This window comes from Trypanosoma theileri, assembly GCF_002087225.1.
Source record: "Trypanosoma theileri isolate Edinburgh chromosome Unknown TM35_Tth_30_V1, whole genome shotgun sequence".
NCBI lineage: Eukaryota > Euglenozoa > Kinetoplastea > Trypanosomatida > Trypanosomatidae > Trypanosoma > Trypanosoma theileri.
The window spans coordinates 141,700-160,001 of NW_021639872.1; the positions used below are offsets into that span (position 1 = coordinate 141,700).

The following is an 18,302-nucleotide window of genomic DNA, read 5'->3' on the forward strand; positions in this document are numbered from 1 at the left end:
CTTTTTATTATTATTAATGTTAATAAATAATCATGTTGAACGAAACAAAAAAGAAAAAATAGGGAAGTATTTGTAGATAAAGAGAAAGACATAAAGAGCAAAAAAAAAAAAAAAGAAAAAATATATATATATATATTATAACATGAGTGGTGATAGTTCTCGACACTACGAAGTTCCAGAGCTGTATGATAATGAAGGTGTTGCTCTTATTCTGGATGACAACAATTATGATGAGCAATCCATTCCTCGCATTAATTTGGCGAACAGACATGGTTGCTACAACATGGACAATAATGGCAGTAATGAGGAAAACGAAGAGAGTAATGAGGTAAAAAAGGAAATTATTGCTGAGAATGATATTAATAATGATAATAATAATAACGATAATAATGACACCGCGACGGAAATACTATTAGGTGAGTATAGACTCCTTAGACGCTCGGCAGAAGCATTCATCTACACTACTAGACGTGCCTGTGCAGAAATGCAATTAAAAAGACGAAGAATGGATCAACGCGAACGTATTTTACGTCATCGTGTAGAGGGTTGCGCAGCAGCGGCACAGTCGCCTATAATGAAATTAAACATTGGTGGTATGCGTTTTCACGTTCAACGGGATACATTATTACAATTCCCCATGACCTTTTTTAATATGTTGGAGGATCCACTCTTTACAATACAGAAAGATAATCAAGGTCATGTTTTTCTCGATCGTGATCCATGGTTATTTCGTGAAATTCTCTTTCTACTTCGTGAGCGTAGACAACGTATAATGGAAATGGCCCAACCACACCAAACAAACGCATCACCATCGTTAGTACTTTTAACGCATAATGCGACTGCACGTGATCGACTAACTCAGTTGCCTCCTTTAGAGCGTAAACGAGTAATTGAGGAGGCGAAATATTATGGATTGAATGAATTGCTTTCAGATCTTGCGGTGATACAGTATCAATGGCAGAAGTGTGTACTTGTGCCGGTGCCAGCATCTAGGTATGGAGTGGCTACTGTAATGCGGGATCGTGAACAAGTGAATGTACGGCCGCCGGAGGCATGTTGTTTTGCTACGTGTGTGCGAATGTATGATAGTATTTATCTTTTTGGGGGATGTGCAAATGATGATAAGGTGCTGAACTCTTTTTATCGACTACAGTTGGAGCAAGTGAAGGGGGAGAAATGCGATGATGAGCATCCATGGAAGAACCAACAACAACAACAACAACAAAGACAGGATCGTCGGGGTCAACAACAGAGGCGATGGGATGATGATGATGATGACGACGATGATGATGAAGAGGAAGAGGAAGAGGAAGAAGAAGAAGAAGATGATGATGATGAAAATGATGATGAAAGTGAGGAAGAGGGAGAACAAAAAGTTAATGAGAAGGAATTACAGGCATTTGGCTTGAGTGATGCCTCCTGTACGAGACGTTGGCAAATCACATATGATGTGATTGAGACTATTGCAAAAACACCTCGTGCACGACCTGCAACTCCAGGGGCTCGAACAGGACATGCGATGGTATCCCTGCAAGGGCGTTATTTACTAGTCTTATACGGTAATAATCTCACTCATCATTTAAATAATGTTTGGGTTTATCATGCGGCACGAAATAAATGGTCCTTAGTGAAATTGCGTGGGGATTGTGTGGAACCACGCTCTGGACACTCCGTAACGGTGATACGGGATCGTTTATATCTTATTGGGGGTAAAAAGATGTTTGCCTCTTGTGGATTACTTTGTGCTGAAGTGTTTGTTGGTCGATTTGATGTAGATCGGATGGAATTAACGTGGACACTTCTCTCATGTCAACCCCAACAAGGGCAACGACAACGACAACAAACACGAGAACAAGCAGACGAACAAAGAGCCCGAAGATTTGAACAAAGACATAACGGTGGTGGTCGTGGTAGTAGTATGAATGAATCCCAAACTCCATCATCCTCTGTATCCCCATCAAGACAAGGAATGGGAAATGAAGAAGAAATGGAAACAAGAGAAGAGGAGAATGAAGAAGAAGAAGAAGGTGTCTGTGATGTCCCTCCAATGGCTTATCACGGGGCAGTAGATTGGAAAGATCGGTATATCATCACCTTTGGAGGAGTACGTTGGCCACCACTTCTTCATCATGATGGAAGAGTTTTATTTTGGAATGCCACTGATGCGGCAAGATCAGAAGCAGCAAGAAGACCACCCTACTTGTATCAATTCGATACGGTAGATCTTATATGTAAACGATTGCGTACATATGCAGAAGGGCCAAATATTGTTTCTTCAGATGTTCCTCGTAGTGGACATTTTGTTGTGCGATATAATGATGATGTTTATGCTATGGGATCTTATAATGGTCAACATCGACCACATCAGAAACTTGATCTTTTTCAACTCTCTCTACAGACACGAATATGGAGAAGGATAGAAACAACAGTGGCTCCAAAGCATAGTCCACCGTGCAGAAGAGCAGCCCCATGTGGTTTGTTGTTACCCCCACCTAAAGATAATGGACGTCCAGTGATATTAATGTATGGTGGTTATAGTTTGGCCTCTAGGCGATATTTCAATGATGCCTATATTCTTACTCTGTGAAGGAACGGTTAACTTCTCGGTATGAAGAGATTTCTGATAGCAACGTTAATAGTAAATAGTGATGGTGTTTTTTTTTTTTTTTTCGTCTTTTTTAGTTTCTGTTTGTTCGTTTGTTTGTTTTTCATTTAGTTTGGGTATTTATGAATAGTGGAAAAAAAAAAAGAAAGGTTCTCCTTCTTCACAGTGATTTTACTGTTGTTGACCTACCTTCTTTTACCCATAGCCATTAGCTGTAGGGATGAAAGGAAATTGTAATGGTCCAACTAGTAAAGAAAAAAAAAAATTGCCGTAGGTGCTTTTGTCTTAGTTTTTCCTTTTGCACATTATCTATATATATATGTGTGTGTGCTTGATATTAAATTGCCGTTTTCACTTCTTTTTTTTTTTTTAATCCTTTGGCCAAGTATACTCTTTTATTATTACTTCTGGGTATATTCCCCTACCTTTTCTTTCTTTTCTTTTTCTTTATTATTATTATTATTATTATTATTATTATTATTATTATTATTATTAGAGTTGAAATTACTTTTTTCTTGCGTTAAACTAGGAGAATAGTGTTTATCTATCTTAGAAAGAAAGTATGGCCGCTAGCAACAGTATTTTTCTTTACATTACGGAGGGACGGACGTTATGGGTACCCGGTCATACACCCGCACCAGGAGAAAATAAACCGGTTCACATCCTCAACTTCGCAACCCCTCGGGAACTCTCACGCTCTTTTTATTTATTTGATATGCCTATTCAACTTGTGCAGGATGCACAAACCGCAGCAATGATTCCTGGTGGAAAGACACCTGAAGATGTTATTATTGCCGTGAATGAATTTCGTCGTGTGTGTACAGAAGATCAGGATTTCTTACTGCGGAGATGCTATGATGCTAACAAACCGCCACCACCTCAGCAACAGCAGCAACCACAACCACAACCACAACAAGCCCAACAGCAACAACAAATGGTACTTGCAGGTGGAGGTGGTATTGGGGATTCCTTTGCTTTACAGCAAAACCCTTCATTAAATGTTGCTCAAACTAATCCAAACCAAGCATTCCTTCTTCAGCTTCTTCAGCAACAGCAGCAACAACGTATGGCAATGATGCCGCAAGTTTCTCCTTTGCAACAACCCCCGCCAATGACATTTAACCGTGGACCCATGATGGGAGTTGGTGGAAGCATGATGATGAACAATGGTGGGATGATGATGCCTCCCAATCTCCCAATGATGCCTAATAACAATAATAGTAATTACGGTAATCCTATGATGTCTTTTGGTCGCGGTGCTGGACTCATGCCGGCACCAAATAACACATGTTCTGTTTTTCCTGCGATGGGACCGGGATCTATGCAAACAATGGTGGGCGGTCGTGGTATGGGTCGTGGTGGTCGAATGATGAATAATGCATTCCAGGCACCTGTACGTGAACAACCAGAGCCATTGCCTGTATTAGCACCTATTCCAGATGATATTCTTGAGATTTATATGAATCCACAGCATAAGTTAATGTGTGCAACAATGCCAGGACCACGTTGTACAGTTTGGCTACGTGAATATGAAATTCCTACAGATACAAGGAATCCAAGATATGTTTTCTGTAAAGGGGGTATTGTATTGATGCTAAAAACCAAGGGAACAGAGATTGAAAAAAGTAAACCCGTTGAATTATTTGAACAGCAGGTATGTGCACACTTTCTTATTCATAACTATTGTTCACGTACAAATTGTCTCCATCGACATCACACGGAGGCACAATTACGGCAACTCATTGCAAGTAAACATGTGGAGCTGAAGAGCATGACAAAGAAAGAACGTCACCGCCTCAGTGAACTTGTACTTGAAAAGGACCGGGAAGGACTCGCACGTGCTGCTGAAGATCGTGAACAACGCGCAAAGGAACGTATGGAACAGGCAAAACGACGGGAAGCTGCAGCCAGTAGTAGTTCCACTACTACAAATAATACCAAAAATAATACCAATGATAGTAAGAATAATGATAGTAGTAATAATAAAGATCGTAACAAGGATGATAATACTACTACTACCATTGGTTCCACTGATGGTTCCCGTACACTCCCTATGTGCGGTCATGTTGGTGGCTCAGATGATGAGGATGAGAGTGCCAATGGTAATGATGACAAGACCAACACTAATGGTATTACATCTAATGGGTCCAGTGATAAGAAGGATATTTCTCATAAATCAGGCGAAAAACAAACTGGAAAACAGGAAAATAAGCCCGGTAACAGAAATCGTGCAGATCCCGCAGGAGGACCATCACGACGATCCGCTCCCTTCTCCTCACGTAGAGTTCAGAGTACCGTGGATATTGGCGTTACCGACAGTGAAGATGATGATGATGATGATGATGATTCCTCCTCATCCGCATCCTCATCCTCCTCATCTTCATCTTCATCTTCCAACTCATCTAAGAGAATAAATGAGGTGGTGAATAAGGAGAATGATAAGGAAAAGAAAGAGAAAGAGGTGGAGGAGGTGGAGGAAACCACAACAACAACAACCGCAATTTCAGGAATGCAGTCTACTGAGGCGCATGAAGAGAAGGACGCCGCCCACAGTGAAACAGCAGCAGTTTCTATGGAAGTAACGGCGGAGCAAACAGCGGTGGTCCAAAAAGAAGAAGAAAAAGAAGAAAAAGAAGGAGAAAATCATGTGGAGATACCCGCAAAGAATGAGAAGGCCAATAATGATCACAAGACTGAAAAAACAACAGTGTTGAAGCAGCATCAGAAGAAGACGAAAAGGAAGGAAGAAGAAAAAGAAGAAGGGAAAGAAAAAGAAAAGGAAAAGGAAGGAGAAAAGAAGATATCAGTTGTAGTGGAAGAAAACAAAGATAAGAGGGATGATAAGAATGAAGAAGAAAAACAGCACCAATCACAACATGAAGAAGAACAAGAAGAAGAGGAAGAAGAGCAAGAACAACAACAACAAGTTGAAGTGATGGAATCCTCTGATGCTGTTAATAAACCTGATGAGAGTGAAAATGAAGAAGAAACTAATGCTATGGATGAAAAGAGAAAGAAAGCGAAACCAAGAGGAAAGAATGGCGCTGCCAAACACGGGCGCTCAAAATCACCAAAGAGGACTGTGGCCAAAAGTAAAAGAACGAGGAAATAATAAATGTTAGGAATAACAACAATTAGGTCTTCAACTTTTGCACAATCCAATAATATAATTCCTTCTGCAAAGAAAAAAAAAAAAGAATAATGTGTGTAGTAACTAATAGGAAAGAAGGGAGGGATAAATAATTAAAAGAAAAAAAGAGTAGAATAAATTGTAAATTGTAAATGTGAGGAATGTAGTAGAAAAAAAAAAAAATAGATACCGATCGCTGCAGACGAGGTTGCATGCTTGTGGAATAAGAAAGTTCCATTAATAGAGAATACTACCAACATAAATATAATAAATATGAAAAAAAAAAAAAGTGAAAAGTGAGAGGAAGAGGAGAAAGAAAAATAGCACCTGTCGAAAGTGTATATATATATATATTTAAGCGGTATATCTTGTTGAAAACGAAGGAAAAAAAAAACTATAGAATATGAAATGGAAGAAGAAAAAAAAAAAAACAGTTACGTACACATAAGAATTTTATATTTTCTGTTTTCTACACACACTCACACACACATAAATATATATATGTATACATATATATATATATGTATGTATATATATGTATATTATATAAACACACAAACGCACATGGCGGGCGGGGAGGAAACACAGAAAAAATAATCAATTCACATAACAGGGGTGATGTTTACAACAATATTTATTTACAAAAATATTGGCCCCATTCTTCCTTGCCCTTCCCCCTTACACCCGCTCTCTAAATTTATTTATTTATTTATTGTTTAAGGTGAATACATACTCTTCTCTTCTTTTTCACCCTTACCTATATGGTAATTCTCTGCTTTGTTGGTGGTGTGGGAAGTCAGGATGAATAAGCGAGGAGGTATATTTGTGATTCAACGGAAATGGAAAAAAAAAAGCAAAAGAGAAATAGAGCCTTCTCATTGCTTATATGCAACTGTAATAAGATTTTTATCCTATTACTTATGGATTTGCAGAAAAAAAAAAAAAGAACCTGGATTTTTTATGTATTAAGTTAAGTCAGAGTAGTGAAGTATCTCTATCTCTTTCTTTTCACTTATACATATTATATTTGAAACCACGGATATTGCAAATGAGATATATGTAATTGTGTAATAAGCAGTGTTTATTCGCAACTACATAGGGAGAATTGCACACACACACACACACACACACATCTTGTTTACTAAAATTATATTTATTTATATTACTTTGTATAAATAAATAAATAAAAAATGCATATCGATATTATTACTAATATACTCTTACTAATCATAGTAATTGTAGATGGTAATAACTAGGACGAACAATATCGACAAGGAAAAAAAATGGACGTACCTAAGGAGATTGCAAGTTTCCTATTAATTCTTGTTTTCCTTACTGCTTTGCAAGTAGTAGAATTATTTATTTCCAATATGGGAAATAAACCAAAGTCTAGCTCCTTCTCTTGTGGAAAAGAGTTGGTGAAGGTCCTAAGGTGGGAGCGATAGAGTCAATGTTGCTTTATTATTTTTTTTTTTTTACATATATACATATATATATATGGTGTTTTCTTAATTATAACCAATTGGTATCCCACACCCTCTTATGTATATTCCCTAAAAACAAACACAGTAGAAAAGAAGAAATGCCATGTGTGCAAGAATGGGAAAAAATAAAATAGTTAAGAGGACGGAAATGGCTTTTTGGGCTATTTTTCCGTAATGGTTATTATTTCATCATTTACGGCTGACATTCATGTATGCATACCTATTACTATCCAAGGATATATTTCTTTATTGTAGGAAGGGAATAATAGGAAAAGGGGTAGTTTTATTTATCTCAGTTGAGAAAAAATAGAAAAAGAAAAATAAAGGTCAAGTGAAATTACACAAGAAGTATAAAAAAAAAGTAATAGGAAAGGTTATATAGGTCTAATTAAATGAATATATAGCGAAGGATCAATCTTAGAATAGAGGAATTATACTTCTAGTATATGCTTTTTTTTTCTTTATCATCTAGTAAGGAATCAAAATACATGGAAAATTTATTTACATTTTATTTTTTTTTTTTCTTTTTTTTACTGGTTTTCTTTTTCAATTCTTCTTTTTTTTTCTGTTTTTGTTTAATGGTTCCTTAAGCTTACTGTACGTATCTGTTGAAGTCTCCGTCTTTGATGAGAGCTCGAGAAATAATGCTTGTGTGGATATGCTGGTAGTAGTTGGTTAATGTTGACTTTAAGAGAAAGAAGAATTTTTTTGTCTTCGTTCTTTTCTCTACCTTGACATACGATGAAAAATGATGTAAGCTTGACTTGCCGAGTAATCTTCTTTCCTTCTCTGTGTTTTCCTTTCTTCTTCATATAAATATGTATTTATCTGTGTGTTTATTATCCTTCCTTTGTTATCTGTCTGTGTGTTTATTATCCTTCCTTTATCTTCTGTCTGTGTGTGGTTTTTCTCCTTCCCTAATTCTCTATAATGCATTATTGGTTGCGATCTTCTTCATAATCCTATTCGTATATATACATATATATGTGTATATATATACACATTTACTTTTCGAGTATTTCCTCTTCCCTTCTTTTTTTTTCTTCTTCTTATACTCTATTATTATTATTATTATTATTATTATTATTATTATTATTATTATTATTATTATATTACCTCTTCTTTTAGCAGAGGAAAAATAATAATACTTAAAGGCCTGTAGGTTTTTTGGATCCTCTTCCCACTGGTGCATACAAACACAGAGAGAGAGAGAGAGAAGTAAATGTACCGTCGCGTCACTGTTCACTCAACTGCGACTGCCGCTACGACGACATCTGCCGCCGCTGCCGTCACTTCACGAGTGCGGGGCATCTCCGAATATAAATTCGGTCAAGTGCCGTTATCTGAACGCTGGTCCGGGGCCCCAAACCCACGCCCCGCAGCCGCCGCTCAGGCCGGAAGTACACCGGCACCTGAAAAGGTGAAAGTTACGCAACTCCACAATGGCGCTCGGGTGATTTCTCAACAGCGGCATGGGGCTATGGTCTCCGTGGGGGCGTATATTCTCGCTGGGCCCGCGTATGATCCCGTGGGGTGTCCGGGTGTACATCATCTCCTGCATCTCGCACTCACCACAAGTAATTATAATAACTCATTGTTTCAATTGGACAGGAGTATTCGAAGCACTGGAGCAGCATTCTCTCATTTTGAAAAGGATAAACATTTCATTGGTCTTCGACTGGATGCACGCAGTGATATGTGGAGAAGTCAGAACAATAATAAGAAGGGTGAACAGAATCAATTCAACTTAAACCTCGTTCAGGATACTATATTTACAGCTATTGCAGCTCCTCGGTTTCATGAAAGTGATATTGAACGTTTCCGTGATACTTTGGATAATAATCTAAAGGAATTGAGATGGCAACATCCGTCCCAATATGCTATTCAACAACTGGAGACAGTTGCTTTTTATAAGGAACCCCTCGGAAATCCACGACATGTACCAGAGAATAACAATGGACATGTAACCAGCAAAGTACTGTTAGATCAGTACTCCAAGTATGTGACTCCTGATCGTGTGGTTATTGCTGGTGTTAATGTTGAACATGATGAACTCACCGCAGAATATGAGAATACTCCATTTCCACACTCTTCTACAGCACCTCATCATGCTGCATTTGCAAAACAAAATACTAAGCCAGAGTTTGATTTCAATAACGAACAACGGCAATACACAGGTGGTGAAAAGCATGAGCATGAAAACCGTTCAAAAGAAATGGGAACAAATCCGGATATGGATAATGAAACTATTGTTGCTGTTGGTTACCTCGGTTTTGGTCGTGGAAAGGCATCTCTTAAACGGTACGCTGCCTCTCTCGTATTTCAGGAACTCTTTAACATTGTTATTCAAGATGCCGTCCGTTATGAACGCACTGGATCACATGAGGGTGTACGTTCTTTCTATATGCCCTATCAAAGTGCTGGTCTTCTTGGCTTCACCGCGAGGTCTGAACCTGAGAATATTGTAAAGATGGTAACAGCGGCTATGCGTGACCTACAAGGTGTTAAGGTGGACGATGCGGCGGCATTGGAGACGGCGAAGCGTCGCGCTGCTGTGGTGGTCAGCAGTCAGAACTGGGATACGGTTCGTGATCTTTGTGATTATATGGGTACCAGCCTGCCTCTTGTCGCTAATGCGCAGGACTCTACACAATATGTAAGTCCCGAAGATGTTCTTGAGGCTATTCGATCTGTGACTCCAGCGGAGTTAAAGCAAGTGAAGGATTGTGCAATGGGAACCAAGCCTTCCTTGTTTGGTCATGGTGAGATGCTGGCGTTCCCGTCTTTGCGTCAGTTGGGTTTTTGAGCGGCGTTCATTAATGAAAACATATTTAGCTGTAGCAATTACTTAGGGAAATGAAGGAAGGAAGGAATAGGGAAAAGAAAAAAAAAAAAATTTATTTTTGAATCGAAGGGAAACCAGGGTATTTGTGTATCCATGTTTGTGTGGGTTGGTGGGTTGGCGTCTGCGTGCGTGTGTGTGTATGTCTGCGTATATATGTATGGTATGTGTTTGGTAGGTGTGTTAGATATATTTAGATGAGAGGAAGGTAGGGGGCGATGCCATTTTTCAGAGAAAAAAAAAAAGAAAAAAATCCTGAAGTGCCACTTGTGGTATGGAAATGGCGTTAGTAGTTAATATTATTGGCTATCCAGACATTGTGGTGACGAATAGTCAATAAAGTAAAACAAAAAAAAAATATAATACATAATTGGTCATGTTTTTTTTTTTTTTTTTCTTTTAAGAGTGTTTATGGGTCTAGCAAACCCTGAGATTACGAATATTGATAGCAGTAATTTAAATATTGTGTTGCTTTTCTTTTTTTTTTTTTTGGTTTTGTTTTTTCTTCAAAGAGCCTATTTACCATCCTATCGACAAGGAAAGAAAAAAAAAAAAGGTGAATTAAGCTCCTTAGTTAGTCTTATTATTATTATTCTTATTATTATTATTATTAGTAGTAGTAGTAGTAGTATTATTATTATTATTTTAGTGTAAGGTGTGTGTGGGGTTCCATTATTATTAAGAGCAATGGGGGAGGTGCATCGAGAATTACCGGTGAGAGGTTTAACAGAGCTGCAAGACATGTCCATTGCTTTTAAGAACTCCAACTATGCAACTCCCTATGGTGATAACACTATTCCAGGCAATCATCCAGGACATCGCTCTCTTCGACTTGGACGAGACTACGCACCAGATCCCATTACGAAAAGTTCACTTGCAAATGATTTGCATGTACCGGGTAATGGATTAGGCCCTTCTGGTCATGTATATCCTAACGATCTTAACAATGTACAGCATACACTGTGTCTGCGAGGTGTGGAAGGTGGGAATTATGTGTTAGACTCTGCAAACGGTGGACGACGTCATTTTGATGAACTACGCGGATATGAATCGGAGTGGACACCGTCGTTGCGTCAACTCTCACCACCGGTGCCGGAGTCATTAGCGCGAGGTCAACGACGACGTGGATTTGGAAGATTTAATCCCGCCGTGGGTGGAGTAGAAGGGAAAAACGTATCTTCAGAATTTCATAAAGGAAAGGCAATTGTCCCCCGCCCTCCGGATCACGATGTGGTGGATTTGGGCCTCGCCCATCATCACGGCATTGCGAGTACACACACCGCCACTACAGTTGGTAAAGGAGTTGGGAGAAGTGTGGATCCATGGGGGGAGGATCCTGCAGCACCTCTTCCCATTTCTTCTTCTTCTGCAGAGGGTAATAATAGTAATAGTAATAGTGGTAGAAATAGTGGGAATGGTGTTTGTAGGAGGATGAATCCTGTTTTTTTACCTTCACTTCCATTAATGTCTCCAGCAACAGATGAAACACGACTTCGGTGGGATTACCTCGGTACACGTCGTCAGCCTATTGTTATTTCAGATACAGGAAGGGCTTCCATCTATGCTGAAAGGCAAAGACAAAAGGCTGCAGCTCAGATACGAGAGGAGGATATCCAACTCGTTCGATCATTACCGAAGTGATGATGTGCAAAGAATTTCTTGAAGCAAAAGAAAAAAAAGGGGGCAAGGAGAAAAGAAATAAAAATAAAAAAAAAAATAATAAATAAACGAAATTGGGCTTCTTTAAGTTTTTTTTTTTTTATTTATTATTTCTTTTATTCTTGCTCCTTCTTTCTGTATTTTTCTTCTTCGCTCTTCATAATATCCTCTTTTGATCGAGGTATAAGGAGAAAGAAAGAAAGAGGAAATCAAACTATGTATAGTATAGCATTTGTGAATGAGTTTTATAATTATGATATAACTGGTTTTTTTCTGGGTACCAGCCATCCAAAGTTTTGATAGAATTATGTGACTAATTTTATTGTTATTGGAACCTTTTTTTTTTTTGTTTTTCAGTATATTCACCCTATATATACATATGTATATGGGTAGATTTTTTTTTGTTTGTTTTTTTCATACAAGATTTCCACTAATCCTTTTACTCTTTCTATCCGTTTGGTTTTTTTTTTTTTTTTTTTTTTTTTTTTTTTTTTTTCATTTACCAAAAGTACACGGTGGTTGATATATTGGGTGAAGTCTTTTCACTCAATACTCTAAAGGTGGTGGGTAAAGAACAATAGTGAGAAGGAGAAGGAATAGAAGGAAGAGATATTCATTAATATTATTATTATTATTATTAATATTAATAATAATAATAATAATATTAATGGAAGTTAACGCCGCCGCCGCCTCTCCAGCAGATGGTCGAAGCACCAGGAAAACATCCAACGGATGGTCAAAGGGTAGTCACGGTTCAAGAGCTTTAGCCGCAACAGCAGCAACAACAAATACTACAACTACAACTACTAATAATACTACTTCTACAGAAACAGAAACAGTTGGTGGTGTTAGTGGTGCGGAATATGTAATGAACACTCACACTCACTCCCATGATGCCATTACACCATTGCCATTAAAACGAGGAGGAAGTCGTACAAGTAGTAAACGTACACCGCGAGGAGGTGTAATGGGTCTTATTGGATCTTCTGTACGTGCAAGTCAAGGGGCAAGTGTATCCTCACGATCTCTTCAACATGATTCCTTTGAATCTAGACATTTGGAAACTCCCGCATTATTAATCCAACATGTGGGAAGTATGTCCACTACTCTACGCAGAGAACAGGAAGTAATGGATCGGGAAACATATTTAATGCTTTGTATGGAACGGCAATTTCGCCGACATGATCCCATGCGTGGGTTTGATCGTACAAAACAAGACTATGTTTACTACAATCATCGCAGTAAAGGTTGTTATATTCCAGTGGAAAAACCAAAAGATACGGCTATTTTGACTTACAATCACATGTTTGATTTTGGTGATGGATCTCGTTTTCAACGGAATGATGGGGGAAAGGCATCTGCAAATCCAGCTGTAATAGATTCATTAAAAGGGACATTTAAATCTCTTACCAAAGGAAGTCAGAAAACTCTTCTATCCAGTAAATGGAGTGGTGGTAAGGCTTCTACAGATCGTAATGTTATTCCTCGCAGTTCACCACAACGTCCAAAATCACCAAGGACAGTTTCTGTGGATTTGGCAAGAAGTTTACAAGTCGCTGATATTCGTATTAAACCATTTCGAAAACGCATTATTGTTGAAGATGTCATTGCTGCAGATGCTCGTTCTATAGCGAAATCACTTGATAGCATTGGTAGTGTTGTTGCTCAAGGAAAAGTTATGTGGGAAGATGTACCGGAGAGTCTTCGCCGTTCATTTGTGGATGAACAATCCCGTCGTACTGTAACCCGTGAGAGTATGTATGCATCTAATCAGATAACGAGAAATATAATGAATGAAACACAAGATAGTCGATATGGGGCTCCCAAATCTCACGCTTTCATAGACCCAATGAAGACTTACGATGAAGAAGGACAACAACAACAACTACAACAGTTACAACTACAAGAAGGAAGAATTGAACAGAAACAACAGGTTGGTACAGAGCAAGAAACCACAAAACGAGAGCAAGTGGTATTTACAGATCACGCTGATCAAGTACTATTGGGATTTATGGAACATGTTCGTCAACCTGTTATTAGCGCAGATGGGATACCATCCTATTCTCGAGCCCAAACTCAGTCGGAAGATGAAAAGGTGATGACTGGAGAAACTGGAAAAAAAGTATCTTCTGCATATAAGCAGAATAAAGAAGGAGAGGAAAAAGAAAGAAAACAAAGGGAGCCGCAACCAAAACGAGGCGATGATGGTTATTATGATGATGATCATGATCATGATGATAAGCGTGAAGATCGACCAGATTCTCAAATAGGAAAAGAACGTGTTGTATTGCTCCCTCCTGTTGCCATTGCGCAGATGCGGGAGGCGGAATGGTTTTCTCCAGTGACTTCACGCAAGCCGCAAACTGGCACAACAACGCCCATGTTAACCACTATTTCTTTGCCTGAACATCCACTTCCATATGAAACCTCACGACTTCACTTTCGTCGGAATTATGATGTGAAAGATGCCAAGCCACTGCAGGGAACCATACGATGGTCCGCTGCAAAGGGATTGAAATGATTTCTTTAATAATGGAGTTGTTATTAATGATATTGTGTTTTCCTGTAGTTTGTTTGTTTGTTTGCTTACTTGCTTCTATTAGTTTCTCCCTTTACGAGAGAGAGAGGGAGAGTGAGAGAGTAGGTGATTGTTTCTTGGTCTGTCTGTTTGTTTGTTTGTTTGAGTGGGTGAGATAGTGATATTCCTCTGGAAAAGAAAGAATATACCATGTATAGCAATGATTGTTTTTTTTTTTTTTTTTCTTTCTTTCTTTCTTTCTTTCTTTTCTCTCCTTTTTTTGTTTTTTTGATTTTTGTTTTTTTTTTTTTTTTTTACTTCTTTGTGTACTGAAATCATCCATATTTCGTTCTTGACGTGTTACGATTATGGAGTTTATACAAAAGAACTTTCTTCCTCTTTCCAAACTCCACGCACACATTTCTATAGTGATAGTGATAGTGATTGCGTAGATGGGTGGGTGAGTAGGGGGGTATTTTAGGTAGGGTTTCAGTACCCCCATTTTTTTTTTGTTTTTCACAAGCGAAAAGAAAAAAAAGAAAAAAAGAAAAAAAAAGAAAAGAAAAAAGGATTTGTGGCTCTAAACCTCTGATGTGTGTGTTTTTTTTTTTTTTTTTTTATTATTGTTGTTTGCCACTTTTTTCTTTTTTTTTCTTTCTTTTCTTTCTTAATACGTACTTAGAGTGTAGATCCCTTTTTTTTTTGTTCTTTGTTTTTGCAATGAAAAAAAAAGAAAAGAAAATGGTAAAAGTAATGGAAAAAAAAGAAGAAAAAAAAATGGTAGTATACTCTCTCTAGTAGTGTAATTATTACTATGTATACGTATATATAAAAAGTATTATTATTGTTATTGTTATTGTTCTATATATACATGTATATATCTATCTATCTTTGTTTTTTTGTTGTTGTTTTTTTTTCTGTTTCTTTCCTGAGAGACTGTCTTTACCGTCAAGTAGAATTACAGGTGGTCCTTGATTCTATTGTTTTTTCTCATTTGAATTTCTGGAACTGTGTATAAGAAGAAGAAGAAAAAGAAAAAGAATCCAAATAAGTAAGAACATTTATTGGAGAAACTAATAATATTAATGCCTGTGATTTTCTTTTTTTTTTTCACTATTTACTCCTATTGTTTCCTCTTCTTCTTTATATCTGATATTTATTACTTCTAGTGGGGTCTATTTGAGGTTTACCAGTAGAATAGATATATAAAAAAAGAAAAGAAAATATATACACAATTAGAAAAAAACAAAAAAAGGAGACCCCATCCTTTGATTAGAAGGATTCTCTCTCTATCTGTGGGTGGGTGGGTATTACCTATTATTATTGTACTTCTTCTTCCCATTACAATTCTCTAAGTCTCTTATATATACATATATACACACAGACTATATATATATATATATATATATATATATTCTCACTGTGTTCTTTGTGTGTGTAAAGAGATCAACATCCGTAGTGGGAGAAGGAAAGATGCCGTCTAATCTTCACGCAGGAGAGGCCGAAGTGACACTTGTGCGATCACTGAGTGGATTACTATTAAAATGGCGTGAAATTGTAAAAATGGCACAACAAGATCCTCTTCTTGCCGAACAGTTTTTTCTCATTTCCTCTAATGATGATATATTAGACAACAACAATAACAATAGCAACCATCATCATCATCATCATCAGAATAACAATAATAATAATAATAATAATACGATGATTAGTGGTAGTGATGATATTTCAACTGCAAAGCCTTTAAAAAATACTCTAGATAATGAGAAGGACACATCTTCTTGTATTCCATCAGAATCACCATGTCTGGCTTCTCAACCGGTAGAAGAAGCGAGATTACAAAATTTAGTACCACCGATTGAATGGATACATAATATGCAGGCACAGCAGGCAATTATTCCGCAGGATTCTCTTTCTTCTGTAGCCCAAATGCCGTCCAATATAAATTCCAATACACCTTGCAATGATGTGGAGATTTTTGATGAGACTATATTAGGAGAAATTGTGGAGTCTACACGTGTGGCCTTTGCCGGAATGAATGCACTTCAATCAGCTATACTAAAAAGACAGCATGAAAGTACAGTCTCTGTTAAGGATCCACACAACTCAACAACAACTACTACTACTACTAATACTACTATGAAAGAAGGGATTCATACACAAACGAAGGTGACGAGTTCATTCTTGGAGAATTTTCAATTATTCTGTGAACGTGAACATCGTTATCTTGGTGAAACCATGCTAGAATTGCATGAATCCATCCTTAAACGAATGGTGCGTAGAATGAAAGAAGTATTACATGAACTGCATCTTTTGAAACGTGGTTTACGTGATTCTGTGGAGTTGTGTGCTATTCAGAAGAAACGTATTTTTCGTCTTTCCTCTGAATTACACGGAGAGGAACACCGCCGAACAGCCTCACGTGGACAAAGTTCTCTTAGTACAAAAGCCCTAACTACTACACATAGTGGTTTACATACATCTACTGGAACAGGTGATGAGGTAAATGCGGAGTGTAATAGAAATAACAAGTTTAATACTAGTGATATGAGTGGTTGTCATGATAGGGTTTGGAGTGATGTGCATAGTCATATGAATGGAAGTGAAGATGTTGTGATGGGAACAGTTTCTGGTAATTCCTCACCTTCTCATTTACCACCGGCATCTATGCCACTATTACCATTATATGGAGCCCATCGATATGTGAAGAGTGATTGTGAGATGATGGAGAGATATGCCGCTGTTTCTATGGAGCGGGAATCACCAGAGTGGCATTACTTACCACAGCAATCCTCACCATCACCAAGTGCCGAACAACAACCACAATCAGAACCACAACAACAAGAAAAACAACAAGAAAAACAGCAAGAAAAACAAGCATCATTACGAGAGGGTCGAAAAGCGGCAGATAAGTATGTGTATACAATTCCACAATTTGGATTCACCGCGGTAGCATTAGAAGGAACCCTGCGGCCGCATATAAATCTACACGTTACACATGTGGACTCCAACTCACCAGCCCGAAAGGCTGGACTCGCTGCGGGAGATGTGTTGGTGGAAGTGGAAGGTGCGGATACCTTGTTAAGTATTGCCCACTGGGAGAGGTTTATCAAGCAATTAACTCATCAAACACCATCTTCACTCTCTGTTAAGGTGGCCATTGATGGAAGTACGGGTCCCACCGTTAATGTTACTATGCGTGCTATTACTGTAGAAGAAGAAGAGGGAGAAGGAGAGAAAAAGAGGATGAGTGATAGTAATAATGACACCAATATGCGGCAACAGCTGCTGCGTGCGCCAGTTAACTCTGCACGTGTGAACAATAGAAGGAGCATTCATAATAGTAATAGTAATAATAATAAGAGCAGTCATATTGATAGCCATAATAATAATAATAATAATAATAATAATAATAATAATAAAAGTAAGAGTAAGAGGCGTTCTTCGGGATCCGCGGCATCCAGTGCACGTTCAGTGACCCTCCCATCCACATCTGCTTGCAAAGCCGCACCCCCATCACTACCCGGACGATCGGCATCTTCTTTATTGAAATCAACACCCAGATCCACATCCATAACAGGAACAACACCCGCTCCCACAACAGGGAAAAGAAAAGGAAAGGTTATACGCGTTACGGGTAAAGTAGTAAGGTGGAATGCGCAAAAGACACCTCTTATTTCACAACATCACACTGCCTCTATGAGAAGTGCAAATACATCATCGGCAGTTGCCGCTGCGGCGGTTCCCTCTAGATCTGCACCTTCACCTCCACATGATGATTTCTGAGGTTTTTTGTAATTTTTTTTTTTTTTTTTGGTGGTAGTTTTTTTTTTTTTTTTGCAACTTTCTTTTGGTTACTGTTAGTGTTCCTGTTGTTGTTACTGTTTGTTGTTTTTTTGTATGTTTTTTTTTACTGTTATTTAAGCGTTTATTCTTCGCTTCTGTTCTTATTTTGTTTGTACTATTTGGGTGACCTGCTTTGTTTTTTCTCTGATCGTTTGCGGGTGTCTCATAGTTGTACAAAGCTATATATATAAATATATATATATATATATATATATATA

At 37.9% G+C, this 18,302-nt stretch overlaps 6 protein-coding genes across 6 annotated transcripts; all 6 read left to right on the forward strand.

The window, feature by feature from the left end:
• Positions 1–142: 142 nt before the first annotated feature.
• On the forward strand, positions 143–2,587 carry TM35_000301480 (uncharacterized protein; the record flags this gene model as incomplete). Its single annotated transcript, XM_029028471.1, has 1 exon — positions 143–2,587. One exon carries the CDS (start codon positions 143–145, stop codon positions 2,585–2,587), a length of 2,445 nt encoding a protein of 814 aa, XP_028880174.1.
• Positions 2,588–3,167: 580 nt separating this feature from the next.
• On the forward strand, positions 3,168–5,717 carry TM35_000301490 (uncharacterized protein; the record flags this gene model as incomplete). The annotated part of the gene is made up of 1 exon (XM_029028472.1): positions 3,168–5,717. One exon carries the CDS (start codon positions 3,168–3,170, stop codon positions 5,715–5,717), a length of 2,550 nt encoding a protein of 849 aa, XP_028880175.1.
• Positions 5,718–8,441: 2,724 nt separating this feature from the next.
• Positions 8,442–10,025, forward strand: TM35_000301500 (mitochondrial processing peptidase alpha subunit; the record flags this gene model as incomplete). Its single annotated transcript, XM_029028473.1, has 1 exon — positions 8,442–10,025. One exon carries the CDS (start codon positions 8,442–8,444, stop codon positions 10,023–10,025), a length of 1,584 nt encoding a protein of 527 aa, XP_028880176.1.
• A 723-nt stretch (positions 10,026–10,748) lies between these two features.
• On the forward strand, positions 10,749–11,702 carry TM35_000301510 (uncharacterized protein; the record flags this gene model as incomplete). Its single annotated transcript, XM_029028474.1, has 1 exon — positions 10,749–11,702. One exon carries the CDS (start codon positions 10,749–10,751, stop codon positions 11,700–11,702), a length of 954 nt encoding a protein of 317 aa, XP_028880177.1.
• A 685-nt stretch (positions 11,703–12,387) lies between these two features.
• Positions 12,388–14,241, forward strand: TM35_000301520 (uncharacterized protein; the record flags this gene model as incomplete). Its single annotated transcript, XM_029028475.1, has 1 exon — positions 12,388–14,241. One exon carries the CDS (start codon positions 12,388–12,390, stop codon positions 14,239–14,241), a length of 1,854 nt encoding a protein of 617 aa, XP_028880178.1.
• Positions 14,242–15,711: 1,470 nt separating this feature from the next.
• TM35_000301530 (uncharacterized protein) lies at positions 15,712–18,024 on the forward strand (the record flags this gene model as incomplete). Its single annotated transcript, XM_029028476.1, has 1 exon — positions 15,712–18,024. One exon carries the CDS (start codon positions 15,712–15,714, stop codon positions 18,022–18,024), a length of 2,313 nt encoding a protein of 770 aa, XP_028880179.1.
• Positions 18,025–18,302: the final 278 nt, after the last annotated feature.